The 17999-nt window shown below is 42.3% G+C and overlaps 1 protein-coding gene across 1 annotated transcript; it reads left to right on the top strand.

Moving 5' to 3' along the window:
* Nucleotides 1-186: 186 nt before the first annotated feature.
* LOC139155299 (vomeronasal type-2 receptor 26-like) lies at nt 187-15392 on the top strand. Its single transcript, XM_070730421.1, has 6 exons — nt 187-398; nt 1373-1661; nt 2526-3368; nt 8709-8933; nt 10139-10265; nt 14491-15392. The coding sequence occupies exons 1-6, from the start codon at nt 187-189 to the stop codon at nt 15390-15392; spliced, it is 2598 nt and encodes an 865-aa protein (XP_070586522.1).
* Nucleotides 15393-17999: the final 2607 nt, after the last annotated feature.

Here is a 17999-nt window from a genome sequence, read left to right as displayed (position 1 = left end):
GGACTCAAAGCTTACAATTAGTATAAATATTTCCTAGCTGTCATAATGCATAGATTGAATGATCTGCATTCAAAGTTTCAGAATAATTGTGTGAGAATGGCTTGGTAAGGCAAACAAAGTTAATATATTTTTGAACATTCTAAAATATTATCATGCAAACTGTTCTATAGATATACATTTAGCATAATGACTTTGATTATTTTACTCTTGCTTTTAACTCATATGGTTTGGAAATGTGATTTCAAAAATTGCATCATTAGTGATCCTCTTCCTATTTCTCACAACTATTTCCAACCTGGTGATTTCATCATTGGTGCCATTACTTCTTTCATGTCCATGCCTACAGAAGTAGAAAACTTCATAGAAGATCCCCATCTTTCATTTATTGGTGAACCCATGTAAGTGTCACCACCTTGCAATGTATCATATCCATTTTACATTTATATATGTGACAATATTTTACAGACCAAAATAAATATTAAAGTGATAAAATATATTTTGGTCTAGTTCAAATTTTCCATTCTTCATTAATTTCCTTGGATTCTTAAAGGAATTAAAACAGACTGCTTTAATATACATAGAGAAAATGAAAGGATTCTGACAATGTGACAGAAATCCTGATTGATTTCTGGAGGATTTAAGATTGATTTCAGGAGGATTTAAGACACCATATCCATTATGGTGAACCTATGGCACGTGCACCAGAGTTGGCACAAGAAGTCATATCTGAGGGCATGCAAGCCATTGCCCTATGTCAACACCAGCATGCATGCACATGCTGACCAGCTGATTTTTGGTCTTCTTTTTGGCCATTTTCATTCTCCCCAGGCTTCAGGAATGCCTCCTGAACCCTGAGGATGGTAAAAAATGGCTCAACCAGCCAAACAGAAGTTTGGAAAAGAAATTCTGGCTTGGCTGCTGAGCTGTTCTTTGCCAATCCCAAGTTTCAGGATTCAGGAAAGCCTCCTGAAACCTGGGGATGGCAAAAATGGAAGTCTGGAGGCTTCAGTGCACATGGAGGAGGCAGCGTGGAGGAGTTGTGCACAGGCATGGGGGGACAGTGCATGGGTTGTGCACATATAGGTGGGAGGGCATTGCATTATGAGTATGGGCACATGTGCACCCTATCTCACATGCTCGCACCCTTTTGGCACCAAGCCAAAAAATCTTCGCCTTTACTACACTAGATGCTTGGGGGTTTTGTTGTTGTTCTTGTTCAAAGTTATGTGAAGGTAAACCATATGCCACATTTAATACACAATGCATGACACTGAGGTTATTGCTTTAAGAAGAAAAATATTTATATATATTTGCTGCATTTTTTTCTCTTAAATACGATATGCTCTTTTATCACATACAATTATTATTCCAGAGTCCAGACTAAGTTTTATCAGCATATTTTGGCTTTGATATTTGCTGTAAAAGAAATCAATGAAAGCCCTCACATCTTGCCCAATGTCACCTTGGGCATTCATATTTTTGACAGCTATGGTAGAAAATGTATTTATCATGCCACAATGGAACTTTTTTCATCACTGAAGAGAATGATTCCCAATTATAAGTGTGGCATCCAAACCAATTTAGTATCAGTCATTGGGGCTCTTTATTCTGAAATATCTATTGACCTGGCACATATTTTGGAGATCTACCAACTTCCACAGGTAAGTAATGTGGTGAATTGTGAGAAGCTATGAATCAATTATATTTTTCTTTTTGATCTTTTTGTAAATTGGAAACCTGGTAGTGATCGTTTCAGTTTACATTAATTAATAAAACCTATAAAGAAACCCAATTGAATAATGCTGAGACAATGTGGAAAATATGAATTGGAATAGTGTATTGAATAAACAAGAGAAAATTATAAGTCATATTCAAATAAAGATGATGTTCAGTCACGACAAGCTAGACAGTGATCTCCCAAATCAATAAGCTTTGTTATTGCTTATTTGTACCCTATGACAATCATTAAGTGTTGTACCTCATGATTATTGACAAATGTATTTCTTTTCTTTTATATATACTGGGAGCATATGCACCAAAAGACAAAAAAAATTTGTGTCCAGTCACACTTGACCAATAAAGAATTCTATTCTATTATGAAAGGCTTATCACTTTGCTTTCTTCAAGTTAGGTGATTGAGTGCTGTCCCATGAGATGATTTTCAACTGAAAGCAAGTTAAATTTTAATCTACCAATAAATCATTCAACTTAGACCTCTATTGCAAAAATTCCTGGAAAATTTCCTGGAAAACAATATTCTGAGAAAGCAATTGACTTGATTTAAAATGTAGATTTATAACTAAAATGTGACATTATCAATTACAAGAATACCACAAATCTATCCTCTGAATAGTTGAACAGAAAAGAATATTTGACACTTATAAGGCTGCTAAATTGAATTGAGTTTATTATATTTCAGGATGACTCCTAAATTAGAGGAGATTTGTTGACAGTTGCTAACAATGACAACTATTTCTTCATTTCTTTCCCTTCTGTTTTTTCTATTAATTTTCTTAACCCTGTAGCTAATATATGGGTCACATCCAGAGACAATGGATGAAATTAAATCTTTTTCCTTCTACCACATGGTCCCAGATGAAAATTTTATATACCAAGGACTTCTTCAACTGCTTGTGTATTTCAAATGGATCTGGGTTGGTATCCTTGTGCGTGATGAAAGTGAAAGATTTGTGAGAATGGCCATTTCAACTTTCCCTCTTCATGGGATTTGTATTGCTTTTTTAAAAAGAATTAAACCCATTTATATCAATAACTTATTCGAGGAAATAGAGGGGATGATAGAAATCTTTTATTTCACTATGAATAATAAAGCCAATGTGGTAATTGTCTATGAAAAAACTCTTCTGCATCTGCGGTTGTTGCTATATCTTCCAAAAATGGAAACAGTATCTGTAGAATCAAAAGGTAAAGTATGGGTCGTACCCTCCCAAATGGATGTTGCATCAATATTTTACCAAAGGAGCTGGGATATTCAAGATATCCATGGTTCCCTGTCCTTTTCAGTTCATTCCAATGAAATTCCAGGTTTTCAGCACTTTGTTCAGGCAAGGGACCATTTCTTATCAAAAGAAGATGGCTTTATCAAAGATGTGTGGGCACATGCATTTGAATGTGCCTTTCCCAGTCCCTTGATCAATTTGAAAGAGAGTGACCTCTGCACTTTGGAAGAAAAATTGGAGAAGCTTCCAGGAGCTTTTTTTGAAATGAGAATGACTGGCCACAGTTATAATATATACAATGCCGTTTATGCTATAGCTCATGCTTTACATTACATGCAGTTTGAACAAAAAGACAGTGGAATGCCAAATGGAAGGAAACTGAACATTCAGAAGGAACAGCTATGGCAGGTACTGAACAGACTCAGCATACAAACCATTATGGTGGCACAGTGGTTAGAATGCAGTACTGCAGGCTATTTCTGCCAATCACCAGCTGCCAGCAGTTTGGCAGATCGAATGTCACCAGGTTCAAGGTGGACTCATTCTTCCAAGGTCAACAAAATGAGGACCCAGATTATTGGGGATAATATGCTGATTCTGTAAACCGCTTAGAGAGGGTTGTAAAGCACTGTGAAGTGGTGTATAAGTCTAAGTGCTATTGCTAAATATTATTTGCACCTTCTGTATAACTTTCTATCTTTCAAACCATTCTAGCTTTTCCCAGGATCATGTACTGCTTCATGCACTGCTTGTTTCCCTTCAACTCTCTTTAGCTCTCTTTTTAAGTATCTTACAACTTTCTCCGTAAAATTTTCAGTGTTCACCTGTCCTCTCTATTCAGTCTTCTTTAATACATACATTCTGCAACTTAACTCTCATTTGTCCTAAATCTGTCACATTATCACTGTTTCTGAAAATATATGTAACCCTTCCCTGGTACAGAGCTGGAGGGATTGGATACTGTAGCCTAGAGGTTAATTCTCTGCCTTATAAGGCAAAAGTTGCAGGTTCAAGTCCCAGTGAGGGTATGGCTAGCTGATGAGGCCAAGATAAGGCCAAAATAGATCTATCCTAGTCTCCCTTAATTTTCAAATTCAGCAAAAACATGTGACACACACATATATACAGTATGTGTATATGTATATATGTATATATACACACACATACACACACACACATATGTGTAAGTATTACTTCATTTATTTTTTTAAAAATATATGCAACATTGGGACTAACTATAACTCATAGAATAGGTATATAAAAGAATTTCAGGTATATTGCTATAATAACAAAAAGAGATACTGTATATGTGTATGTTTGTGTGTTGTGTTTGTGTGCATGCATGTGTATATGTATATATGTATTCAATATGTATTTTTTTGCTGAATTTGAAAATTAAGGGAGACTAGGATAGATCTATTTCGCCCTTATTTTGGCCTCATCAGCTAGCCATACCCCCACTGGGAATGAACCTGCAACCTTTGCCTTGAAAGGCAGAGAATTAACCTCTAGGCTACAGTATCCAATCCCTTCAGCTCTGCACCAGGGAAGGGTTACATATTTTTGTGATTGGATACGTGGGGCAAAACCCGAACTCAGAACAATCTACATACATATACCCATGAAAATCTACGAATATATATATATATATATATATATATATATATATATATATATATATATATATTCTGAGAACAAGGACAGAAACACCAGCCTGAAGATGATGAGTGGGACCTCATCGAAACGTCGCCAGAAATTTCCAAATCCTACACGGGAAGAAACCCGAATATACCAAGAGGCAAAAAAGGAGCTGTGATATTCCTTCAATATACCAGGGTGATTCGACACAAAATGTAACCCTTCCCTGGTACAGAGCTGAAGGGATTGGATACTGTAGCCTAGAAGATAATTCTCTGCCTTACAAGGCAAAGGTTGCAGGTTCAAGTCCCAGTGGGTATGGCTAGCTGATGAGGCCAAAATGAGGCCGAAATAGATCTATCCTAGTCTCCCTTAATTTTCAAATTCAGCTTAAACATTTGACACATACAGATAGAAATGTCGGCTATCAATAAAATTAACTGCCTTGAAAATGGCCCTGGGTTGGGCCGAGAGGCAAAAAAGGAGCTGTGATGTTCCTTCAATATACCAGGGTGATTCGACACAAAATGTAACCCTTCCCTGGTACAGAGCTGAAGGGATTGGATACTGTAGCCTAGAGGATAATTCTCTGCCTTACAAGGCAAAGGTTGCAGGTTCAAGTCCCAGTGGGTATGGCTAGCTGATGAGGCCAAAATGAGGCCGAAATAGATCTATCCTAGTCTCCCTTAATTTTCAAATTCAGCTTAAACATTTGACACACACACACACACACACACACACACACACACACATATATATATATATATATATATATGTAGATTGTTCTGAGTTCGGGTTTTGCCCTGTGTAATATTTTGCATGTCTATGCGACGTTTCGGTGAAATCACATTCACCATCATCAGGCTGAAGTTCCAAGCTTATATATATATATATATATATATATATATATATATATATATATATATATATATATATAGCTGAATTTGAAAATTATTCAATATATATATTGAATAACCTGCATAAGTAATATATATATATATTGAATAATTTGCATAAGTAAAATATTTCTAAATTCATTTACCTGGGTTCATTATCCATCCATTTATTATGCACTTTTAAAACTAAAGTTATCCAGTCTAACATACTGTAGTTGCCATGACTATACTAATTTTCAGATTCATATTTTCTTTTCATTTTATAATCTTACCAATATTTTCCACAAATAATTTGGGTTTTTATTAAAAAAAACCCCACAACATTGTGTCCATACAAAATTATCTATTTTTGTAGCATTTTATTAGATTAAGGGCAATTTTTTTCTAGACTGATATGAAAGCGAAGTGTATGGAGAATCCCATAATGTTTGCCAAATGGTGAAAACAATAAGAATAAAGAGAAGAAACAGTCTATAACTATTGCCTGTCATCTCCAACCTAGAAAGTTGAAGTAGGCATCCTGATGTTCATCCTTTGCAAGAGACTTTTGGGGAAATAGTATCTTTGGTCTTGGATGAGAAAACCATCCATGTATAACTTGGAAGTATCATGGACTCAGGGCTCCTGATCAAAAAACATAAGGTGGCTATGGCCAGGATGGTCTTTTTTAAAACTCTATATTATGAGGTTACATACTCAGTCATTCATGCACTGGCCATTTCAGACTTTTGCGATGAGCTCTACATGGAATATATATGAAGGCTTCAGGTGGTGCAGAGTGCAACTACACAAATGTAAGAGTTGCAATAGAAGGGTATATACAGTGATCCCTCGAGTTTCGCGATCTCGAGTATTGCGAAACGCTATATCGCGAGTTTTCAACCCGGAAGTAAACTCCACCATCTGCGCATGCGTGCCCTTCCACGCATGCGTAGATGGTGGAGTTTCCCCGCCGGGCAGAGGCTTCCCTGGGTCTTCCCCCACTTGCCCCGGTAAGACAGCGGTGGTGCGAGCAACGGGGCGGGCGGGCGGCACGCGCGCGGGAAACCCCTGCTCCGCTTTTCAGCAGGGAAGCGGCCCCAGCAACGGTGTGGGCGGGCGGGCGGCGCGCGCGCGCTTTGGGACACCCCCAGCTCCGCTTCTCAGCTGGGAAGCGGAACTGGCAATGGCAGGTGGCGCGCGCGCGGGCGGGGATACCCCAGCTCTGCTTCCCAGCTGAGAAGCGGAGCTAGGGTGTCCGCAAGCGCGCGCGCGCTTCGGGACACCCCCAGCTCCGCTTCTCAGCTGGGAAGCGGAGCTGGCAATGGCGGGCGGCGCGCGCGGGCGCGGGGATACCCCAGCTCTGCTTCCCAGCTGAGAAGCGGAGCTAGGGTGTCCGCAAGCGCGCGCGCGCTTCGGGACACCCCCAGCTCTGCTTCTCAGCTGGGAAGTGGAGCTGGCAATGGCGGGCGGCGCGCGCGCGCGCGCGGTGATACCCCAGCTCTGCTTCCCAGCTGAGAAGTGGAGCTAGGGTGTCCGCAAGCGCGCGCGCGCTTCGGGACACCCCCAGCTCTGCTTCTCAGCTGGGAAGCGGAGCTGGCAATGGCGGGCGGCGCGCACGAGCGCGGGGATACCCCAGCTCTGCTTCCCAGCTGAGAAGCGGAGCTAGGGTGTCCGCAAGCACGCGCGCGCTTCGGGACACCCCCAGCTCTGCTTCTCAGCTGGGAAGCGGAGCTGGTAATGGCGGGCGGCGCGCACGAGCGCGGGGATACCCCAGCTCTGCTTCCCAGCTGAGAAGCGGAGCTAGGGTGTCCGCAAGCGCGCGCGCTCTTCGGGACACCCCCAGCTCCGCTTCTCAGCTGGGAAGCGGAGCTGGCAATGGCGGGCGGCGCGCGCGGGCGCGGGGATACCCCAGCTCTGCTTCCCAGCTGAGAAGCGGAGCTAGGGTGTCCGCAAGCGCGCGCGCGCTTCGGGACACCCCCAGCTCTGCTTCTCAGCTGGGAAGTGGAGCTGGCAATGGCGGGCGGCGCGCGCGCGCGCGCGGTGATACCCCAGCTCTGCTTCCCAGCTGAGAAATGGAGCTAGGGTGTCCGCAAGCGCGCGCGCGCTTCGGGACACCCCCAGCTCTGCTTCTCAGCTGGGAAGCGGAGCTGGCAATGGCGGGCGGCGCGCACGAGCGCGGGGATACCCCAGCTCTGCTTCCCAGCTGAGAAGCGGAGCTAGGGTGTCCGCAAGCACGCGCGCGCTTCGGGACACCCCCAGCTCTGCTTCTCAGCTGGGAAGCGGAGCTGGTAATGGCGGGCGGCGCGCGCGAGCGCGGGGATACCCCAGCTCTGCTTCCCAGCTGAGAAGCGGAGCTAGGGTGTCCGCAAGCGCGCGCGCTCTTCGGGACACCCCCAGCTCCGCTTCTCAGCTGGGAAGCGGAGCTGGCAATGGCGGGCGAAGGGCGGGCGGCGGTGGAAGTAAAAACACCATCTGCGCATGCGCAGATGGTGTTTTTACTTCCGCACCGCTACTTCGCGAGAAATCGATCATCGCGAGGGGTCCTGGAACGGAACCCTCGCGATGATCGAGGGATCACTTTATAACACCCTTGCACTATGAACTGCCTTGGGTACCAGTGTGCTTCTGGGTCCAGTTCAAGCTGTTTCATCATCATCAATAAAATCCTACATGGCATAGTGTCAAATTACATACACAACTGTTTTTACCCCATCTCATCAGCCTGTCTTACTTGATCAAACAGGGAAGATAGCTGAAAACTCAGTCAAATAATTTTGTCTGGAAGGGTGTAAGAAGAGAGCCTTCTTTGCTGTTGTCCCCGCATTAAGCAATGTATTGTCCCTACACGTGAGGAAGCTCTCCACACTCTGGTCTTCTGCAAAGGGATAAAAAACTAGAAGTGCATCCTTATTCAGGGATTATATTAGTCTTCCTCCCTACCTGTAATAATCAACATTAAATGGCCTTTTGGGGATGATTACACTTTTGAATTTTTAATGACATTATTCTATGCTAATTTTTTAAAATTCTAACTTTATTTTAATTATTACGTTAATTGTATACATTGTTTTGTTTATAAATTATATTATATTTAACAGCCCCCTTTTGAGGGAATTGGCAGTTTAGAAATCTGCAATATAAATAATAAATAAAAGTTGCTGCAGCATTTGATTAAAATAGTGAATTAATTACTGATTATTCTCTTACTGTTTACATATTCATTGATAATCAGCTCCACCAGTTTCTAAAAGGGATCTCATTTAATAACAGTGCTGGAGATAGGGTTCAGTTCAATCAGAGGAGAGAATTGATATCCGGATTTGATATTATAAATTGGGTCACCTTCCCAAACCAATCATTCAATCGAGTAAAAGTAGGGAAGCTGGATCTCTGGAATAAAGAGAAAAAATTCACTATTCATGATGAAGTCATTACCTGGCACAGCAGTTTCAACCAAGTAAGATTTTAATTTTCTTCTTCTGTCCCTGGAATGTTGTTCAAAATTAATTCTATGTCAATAAACACAGAAAGAATATGTATGTGTTTATATATAGATATAGTTCTGATACAGGGTATTTGAAATATCCTTATTTATTTGTTTGTTTGTTTATTTTAATTTATTTATTTTATTTATTTTGTCAAATACACAATGAGGCAAAAAAAGGAGCTGTGATGTTCCTTCAATATACCAGGGTGATTCGCCACAAAAATGTAACCCTTCCCTGGTACAGAGCTGAAGGGATTGGATACTGTAGCCTAGAGGATAATTCTCTGCCTTACAAGGCAAAGGTTGCAGGTTCAAGTCCCAGTGGGTATGGCTAGCTGATGAGGCCAAAATAAGGCCGAAATAGATCTATCCTAGTCTCCCTTAATTTTCAAATTCAGCTTAAACATGTGACATATATATATATATATATATATATATATATATATATATATATATATATATATATATGACGGTCTTGGTATATTCGGGTTTCTTCCCGTGTAGGATTTGGAAATTTCTGGCGACGTTTCGATGAGGTCCCACTCATCATCTTCAGGCTGGTGTTTCTGTCCTTGTTCTCAGACGAACACTGCGAGACCTGAGCTGCCTTCCTTCTATAAATACTGGTGGCTGGGTGTGGTTTGATGGCTCAGCAATTGCCTGCTGTGTAGAAACTTCCTGGTGAGTCAGAGGGGTAACAATTGGGGTCGTTGATGTAGCTGAGGTATGCTGATTAGTTAATGGTTGTAGATTAGGCGTGATGTCCTGAGTAGTTAGAACTTGCAGGCTGCTTGATTGCTTTACAATGTGTGTCCTGAGTCTGGTTTCTGTGGCTGGGATATGTTTGAGGGCTGGTTTCCAGATGTCTGGTAAGCGAGAGGTATCATCCCGCTTGTTCATATTTTGGGGACATCCCCAAAATATGAACAAGCGGGATGATACCTCTCGCTTACCAGACATCTGGTTTCCAGATGTCTGGTAAGCGAGAGGTATCATCCCGCTTGTCTGAGAACAAGGACAGAAACACCAGCCTGAAGATGATGAGTGGGACCTCATCGAAACGTCGCCAGAAATTTCCAAATCCTACACGGGAAGAAACCCGAATATCATGATATTTTAATTCTTTTATTTAAAAAAACTGATTGAATGCTAACTTTATTTCACCTTTCGGGCAGACACTACCTGTTTCTGTGTGTACGGAGAGCTGCCTTCCTGGTTATTTCAAGAAAAAACAAGAAGGGAAGCCATTTTGTTGCTATGATTGTTTCCCATGCCCCAAAGAGAAAATTTCAAGAGAGAAGGGTAAGAGACATTGTGTCAAAAATTCATCTTAACATTGTGAAACCACACCAGAATTTAATCTATACTAGGTTATTAATTTATTTAGACTTTACATTGAATCCAGTTTTGGTCACCAAAATATAATATGTTGAGACTCTAGAAGTCTCAGCAGAAGGGACCGCCTTCTGCTGCACAAATTCCAGTGACCGATTAGGTCCCAGAAAGTTGGCCTTCTCGGGACCCAGGGGAAGAGCCTTCTCTGTGGCGGCCCCAACCCTCTGGAATCAACTCCCCATGGAAATTAGGACTGCCCCCACCCTCCTTGCATTTTGCAAACTGTTAAAAACCCACCTCTGCTGCCAAGCATGGGGAAATTGATTCCCCTGGCCTTTTTGTTTTATGTATGGTTTTCGTTTGGGATGTATGACTGTTTTTATACTAAAGGTTTTAACTGTTCTTTTTAACTATTGGATTTGTACTGTGCTTTACTGTTGTGCATCACTCCAAGTCTCCAGAGAGGGGAAGCATACAAATCTAATAGATGGATAGATAGATAGATAGATAGATAGATAGATAGATAGATGGATGGATGGATGGATGGATGGATGGATGGACGGACGGACGGACGGACGGACGGACAGACAGACAGATAGATAGATAAATAGATAAATAAATGTACACACAAGAGTAACAAAGATGATTAGGGAGCTGGAGTCTAAAACATATGAAGAATGGGTTCAGGAACTGGATATATCTAACTTGATGGAAAGCAATACATATGACATGATAGAATATTATTTGCTGGCCAAGTATGATTGGTTACACAAAGAATTTGTCTCTTGGTGCCTAAGCTCTCCGTGATAGCAGTATTCCAATCTCCAAGAGACTGCCACAGAGATGAGATGGTCAACCTATTCTCAAAAGCACTTGAATGGAGAATAAGAAGCAATGGATGGAAACTAATAAATCAAAGAAGATATAAGGATATAAGATGAAAATTTGTGGCAGAATAAATAATTAATTGATAATTAATCACTGAAATGGTTTGCTGTCAGAAATTGTGGGTGCTCCAACACAAGATTTTTAAGAAGAGACCACTTGCCAGAAATATTTGAGGAAAGGGTTGGAATGGAAGACCTCAAAGATTTCTTCCAATTCTGTTAGAAGAATATTTTCCAAGCCCTAAGTCTTTACAGGGTTTTTTTCCATTGCTCTATTTGCTCCGACTGTTTCTTTCCAGGTGCTAATGATGTTCCCAGCTCTTACTGGCTTGCAAGCTCTTGCATTGTTACTCTCTCAGAATAAAGATTTTTTAAAGCCTTTAATCAGGGGATAAAATAATGTGTTGAAGGTGATCAGACTAAGGATGCTACGTGGTAAGCAGATTCTTTCCCCTATTTTCCTCCCCAAAAATTAAGGTGTGTCTTATACTCTGGTTCATCTATGCGCCAAAAAATATGGTAAATACTAATTTGATCTAATTTACAAAATAATGTGAACAATTAATAGATTTGGCCAAAATAACACTAGTGGCTTCTCTTCTTTTTTAAAATTATGGTAGAAATTACCAACTATAAACTCTGTGTCAGGCCGAAGTCTTCATGTGGAGTTAGAGAGTACAGCCTGACACAAGGGGGGATGGGAGGGTAGTGAGTAGTCAGAGGGGAAAGTTACTAGACACAACCAAAGATTCCTTTCTCCATGCCAAGGGCACCGTTTGTTCTGCCTCAACTTAAGAGAAGAGGAAGTTGATAAGCTCCTGCACACAGACTGGCTCTCGTGACGAACAAAGCCCTTCATGGCACCGGACCAGAATATCTTCGGGACCGCCTCCTGCCGCACGAATCCCAGTGACCGGTTAGGTCCCACAGAGTCGGCCTTCTCCGGGTCCCGTCGACCAAACAATGCCGTCTGGCGGGACCCAGGGGAAGAGCCTTCTCTGTGGGGGGCCCGACCCTCTGGAACCAGCTCCCCCCTGAGATTAGGATTGCCCCCACTCCTTAAGACCCACCTCTGCCGTCAGGCATGGGGGAACTAAACATCTCCCCCTTGCCCATGTTGTTTTGCCATTGATTGATTGACTGTGTGTCTGTTTTTATATACATTGGGATTGTTTTATGAATTTATTAATTTTAAACTGTAATTAGATTGGTGGGCATTGGATTTGTTATTATGTACTGTTTTTATTGTTGTTGTGAGCTGCCCCGAGTTTGCGGAGAGGGGCGGCATATAAATCCAATAAATCTAATCTAATCTAATCTTGTGGGTGTGGGAGATGTAAGATGAACCTTAACCTAGGTGGGAATCGGAATGACAATGGCGTAGTTAACATGGTTCTGTTAATAAATCAAGCTCTGATTGAGAGAAATGGACTGGGACTTGTTTTATTTCTCAGATGCTATTTAGAACGCTAACACTCTGTTTTACTTGTGAATATTAATATTCATATGGTTTTATTCTATTTTATTTATTTAGAAGGTTACATGGTCATCTGTCTTATATTAGATAATGCTTTCTGGCACAATGTAATATTAAATTTAAACCAAAAAAGAATAAATAAAGCATTAATCCCTTAACAACCCACATGTATTCCAACCACAGAGATCCAAGATCCATATACTTCCTAAATTAAAATATTAGCTAGGCTCAATGACAATCATGTAGCAAATTTTATGTCAGTTGAATAGAATAAACAATAGGACAGAACACCATAATAACAATGAAACCCCTTTAAAAGAAGAAAAGGCATTTTCTGAACTGTCTCAGTCTAATCTTCTAAGTAAAAATTATCCTTAATTCCATTTGGTGAAAAAGGTATAGCTTACTAGAAGTCAAGAGATTTCTAGTACATTACCCCAGTGCAGGATTTTCAGAACTGAAAGTCATGTAGAAAACCTTTCAAGACAAACAATTCCTTTCCTTAGATGCTTCCCCCACACTGGGTTTCCTATCCAATGGAATTTTTAAAAAAGATGTTTTTAAAATGGACATTTCAAGTAGAGATTGATATGCATCTATTTCCCATACATCCAAATTTGAGAGCTGAGCCTCAGGAGATACATTGAGTTTCATAGCTCTCCCCCCAACTTTATGGCAATTTGGCACAAAGCAATAGTAAAACAAGCATGAAGTGGCAGCTGACAACTATTCTAAATTCTCCTTACTAAGTCATTAATGGCACAGTAGAAAATAAAATACACAATAGCAGTATAGGGTATCAAAGTAAATTGTAATATCATGACTATTTTACCATGTCCTGTTGTTCTTTGTATTTTACTATCATTCTCATTCTTCAAAATAATTTGTTATGTATTTTTGTTGATATTGTATTTCTATTTTGACTGTACAGTGATACCTCATCTTAGGAACCCCTCGTCATATGAACTTTTCAAGATATGAACCCGGGGTTTAAGATTTTTTGCCTCTTCTTCTGAACTATTTTTACCCTACAAACTCAAGCCGCCGCCGCTGGGATGCCCCACCTCCGGACTTCCATTGCCAGCCAAAGGCTCCCTTTGCTGGGAAACCCCACCTCCAGACTTTCATTGCCAGCGAAGCATTCATGTTTGCGCTGCTGGGATTTCCCTGAGACTCCCCTCCACGGGAACCCCCACCTCGGGACTTCTGTGTTTTTGAGATGCTGCAGAGGAATACCAGCAGCGCAAAAATGGGTGCTTTGCTGGCAACAGAAGTCCAGAGTTGGGGTTTCCCAGTGAGGGGAGCCTCAGCAAAATCGCAACATCACAAAAACACGGAAGTCTAGAGGTGGGGTTTCGAGGACTTCTGTGTTTTTACAATGCTGTGATTTTGCTGAGGCTCCCCTCACTGGGAAAACCCATGTCCGGACTTCCATTGCCAGTGAAGCACCCATTTTTGTGCTGCTGGGATTCCCCTGCTGGGGTTCCCTGCAGCATCACAAAAACACGGATGTCCAGAGGTGGGGTTTCCCATGGAGGGGAGCCATCTCAGCTGTGAAAACACGGGTGCTTCGGCTGGCAAAAGGAGTGAATTTTGGGCTTGCATGCATTAATCTTTTTTCCATTGATTCCCATGGGAAACATTGTTTCGTCTTACGAACTTTTCACCTTATGAACCTCGTTCCAGAACCAATTAAATTCGTAAGACAAGGTATCACTGTATTTCTGTTTGGTTCATTTTTTCTTTATTATATTACAAAGATAAAACAATAAATAGATGTGTATATACAGTATATTGATCAATGAAAAATTATATTCTTAAATTTCAGACATGCAGGATTGTTCTAAATGCCCAGAAGAACAGTATCCAAATAAGGACAAAAATTCATGCCTTCCCAAGAAAATATCTTTCTTATCATATGAAGAACCAATGGGGATAACCTTAGTCACTCTGGCACTTTCTCTTTGTTTTGGCACTTTAGGAGTACTGGCAACTTTTTTGAAATATCACCATACTCCCATTGTCAAGGCCAATAACCGAAACCTCACTTATGTTCTACTCATCTCCCTTCTCTTATGCTTCCTTTGCTCACTTCAATTCCTTGTTGTGCCTGGCAATATAATATGTCTCCTCCGACAAATTACCTTTGGAATCATCTTCTCCGTGGCTGTGTCTTCTGTGCTGGCAAAAACTATCACTGTGGTTCTTGCTTTCATGGCCACCAAGCCAGGATCCAAGCTGAAGAAATGGGTTGGAAGAGGCTTGGCCCCCTGCATTGTTCTTACTTGTTCCCTGATTCAGACAGGCATCTGTACAGTATGGCTCATCACATTTCCCCCTTTCCCTGAAATTGACACTCATTCAGAAATTGAAGAGATTTTACTACAATGCAATGAAGGTTCAGCTACCATGTTCTACTGTGTCCTGGGATACATGGGGTTCCTTGCAGCTGCTAGTTTCACAGTAGCTTTTTTCTCCAGGAAGCTCCCCAGCAGTTTCAATGAGGCCAAATGTCTCACATTCAGCACGTTGATCTTCTGCAGTGTATGGCTCTCCTTTGTTCCATCCTACCTGAGCACCAAAGGCAAATACATGGTGGCTGTGGAGGTTTTCTCCATTTTGACCTCAAGTGCTGGGTTTCTGATTTGTATTTATTTTCCAAAATGTTATGTAATCCTTATTAAACCAGAGTTAAATAATAGAGAGCAACTTATTAAGCGAAAAAGATAGTAATAAATGCACAAGATTACTTTTAATATTTCTCTCATTTATTATTCCTTGTTTGATATATGAATTATTTGTATCACTTATATTCATATCTCATGTATTATTTTGTGAGATAATAAATAAATGGAAAATGTGAAAACTGGAATTATTCTGTGATAAAAAATATGCTCATAATCTGTGAATCAGACTTCATTGCGCTGGACAGGGAATGAAAACTCGAACACAAGAGCTGGATGAAAATGGGTCACTTTATTGATTACGGTAATAGACCTGCAGTGGGAGCTAAATGGGGTGGAATACCTGAGCAGAACATACCTGGGCAACCAATGGGCGAACTCCTTGCTTGATAAGAGTGAAGCGTGGCCTGCCTTCACCCAAATGGAACAGCCATGCACAGCGTGTGGGAGGGGCTCACCTCCATGACCCAGAACCGGAAGTGACGTAGATGAGCCCCAAGTGCTCCTCCTTCCTACCGCTCCATCCGTGGAGGAAGCATGAGTTGTGAGACGAAGGAGCCCATAATCTTTTAAAAGATGCCCAAGGGAGAACACACAGTTGCTACTGCCACCCTTTGCGTCCTGTTTTTGCCACAGCTGGGGGTCAGATCTCTATCTTGCCCCCCCGCTCCCCCTTAAGCCTGCACCAGCTCCAGCAGGCCCCTCTGCAGGTCTGTCAAGAAGATGTCATTGCCAATATCTGTCAAGTGTACCCCATCTGGATGGTAGAGATCAGGAATATGAATGTGAATGTCTAGCTGCCTAATTATGAATCCCACTTCGGCCAAAACTAATTTTCCAATTTCTTTGTTAACCTGGATCCTTTGTTTGTCAATTGCTCTTGGATGCTGTGCAAACCTCCAAACCTTGTGAGGCAGGATCCAAGACCACACCAGCCACATGCTGGGCCACCACTTCCTCATGACCCTAAGATCCTCATCGACTTGGGCCACGAGCGCCAAGCCCTTCAGCAGTCCAAGGTCGTTGCCACCCAAGTGCAACACCAACACACTAGGTCCAGCCCTTCCACGGCTCCAGCTTCTCAGCAGTGGGAGGAGTCCATCCCAACACAACCCTCTGCGTCCCAGCCACTTCACCTTTGCATGGCGACTTAATGCCAACTGTGTTCCCCAATGGGATGTTGCAGCTCTTCTGCCAGACCAGAAAATCATTCTGTGTCCACACATCAGTATTGTGGGTGGACTCACCGGCATTTCCTTCACACATCGCACAACACACAGTGGAGCCAGACCAGGACCTAGAACAATGAGAAACAAAGCAGGTTAGTTACTGGGCAAGGCGGGTGTTTCCACTGCTGTCCTTATGTATCCTTTGAAAGCCGAAGATTTGCACCTGCCTATGTCCTGGATCTGGCTCGCCGGGAGCCCCAACCTAGCTGCTGTTGATGCGGCCCCAATCCGGAAGGAGTGTATCCCAAATAGCAGGGGGTCCAAACCAATACCCGATAGGGCCTTCTTGGTGATGGTCCAGAACTGATATCTCATTATCTCTTCTGGTGACAAAAAAGGTAGCCTTCCTTGTCTCTTCTTAAAGCTTATTAAAGTTGAGAGAGGACATATTTCCTTAACTCCGGCCGCCGAGAAGTTGACCACCTTGCCTTTACCCAGTTGGTCCGTTTTGGAGAATCTCAAGTGTAGTGACACCATATTGTTGGAAATAGACAGGTCCTTAGCCTGAAATGTTCTTAAGGATGCATCATTGCAGGAAGAGGCAAGGGCCTTGCTACCTCCAAAAGCCCCGAAAAACAATGTGGAAGCTACTGCCTGAAATAGACGTGCTTTGTAACCTGAGGAACATATCAACCTCCACTGTTCAGAAATCCTCATTAACTGGGCAACAGAAAGTGGATTCCTTTGGTTGACCTTCCTTGGCACCTATTCCCTGGACCATCTTTCTAACTCTGAACTCCCTGATTGTATCTAGGAAGCCACTAGCTTTTGCTAGAAATGCCAAACCAGCCAATTTACCACGTATTGTCCTGGGAGCACACCTTGCTTGGTGCTTCTCGACACAGAATTCCAGCAGGTGTTCTACTGGAATGGGCCAGTTCTATGTGCGTCCTCTGCTATGCCTGAAAGCCCACAACTCCTCACCTGCTTTGAAATATGCTTGTCTGGTGCAGGGAGCCACCGACATGCTTACCGCATTGTTGACCTCAAGTTACCAAGCTGCCATAGGTGAGGTGGGACCTTGTGCGAAGACTGCTGTGCATCCGGTGCCATCTCCTGAAACCTGGCCAGCTCTCCCCATGATAGAGCATCAGCTAGGCCGTTCTCCACACCCAGGACGTGACGGGCCATGAATAAAACATTGATTTCAAGGCACCTGCTAACAAAGTGGCAAACTAGACACATCACGCGTTCACTCTTAGATGACAATGAGTTAATGACGTGCACTACAGCTAGATTGTCACACCAGAACAAGACTGTTTTATTCCTAAACTCTTCCCCCGAAATCTCAACAGCCACGATAATGGGGAAAAACTCCAGAAATGTCAAATCCCTGCAAATGCCTTTCTCCCACCATTCCTGAGGCCAGGAGGCTTGGCACCATCAGTTTGACAGGACCACCCCGAAACTGACACCCCCTGCAG

This window comes from Erythrolamprus reginae, unplaced genomic scaffold (genome assembly GCF_031021105.1).
Source record: "Erythrolamprus reginae isolate rEryReg1 unplaced genomic scaffold, rEryReg1.hap1 H_1, whole genome shotgun sequence".
NCBI classification, from domain to species: domain Eukaryota; kingdom Metazoa; phylum Chordata; class Lepidosauria; order Squamata; family Dipsadidae; genus Erythrolamprus; species Erythrolamprus reginae.
The sequence above is the reverse complement of the archived record's forward strand: the minus strand, read 5'-3'. Positions and strand labels throughout refer to the sequence as shown.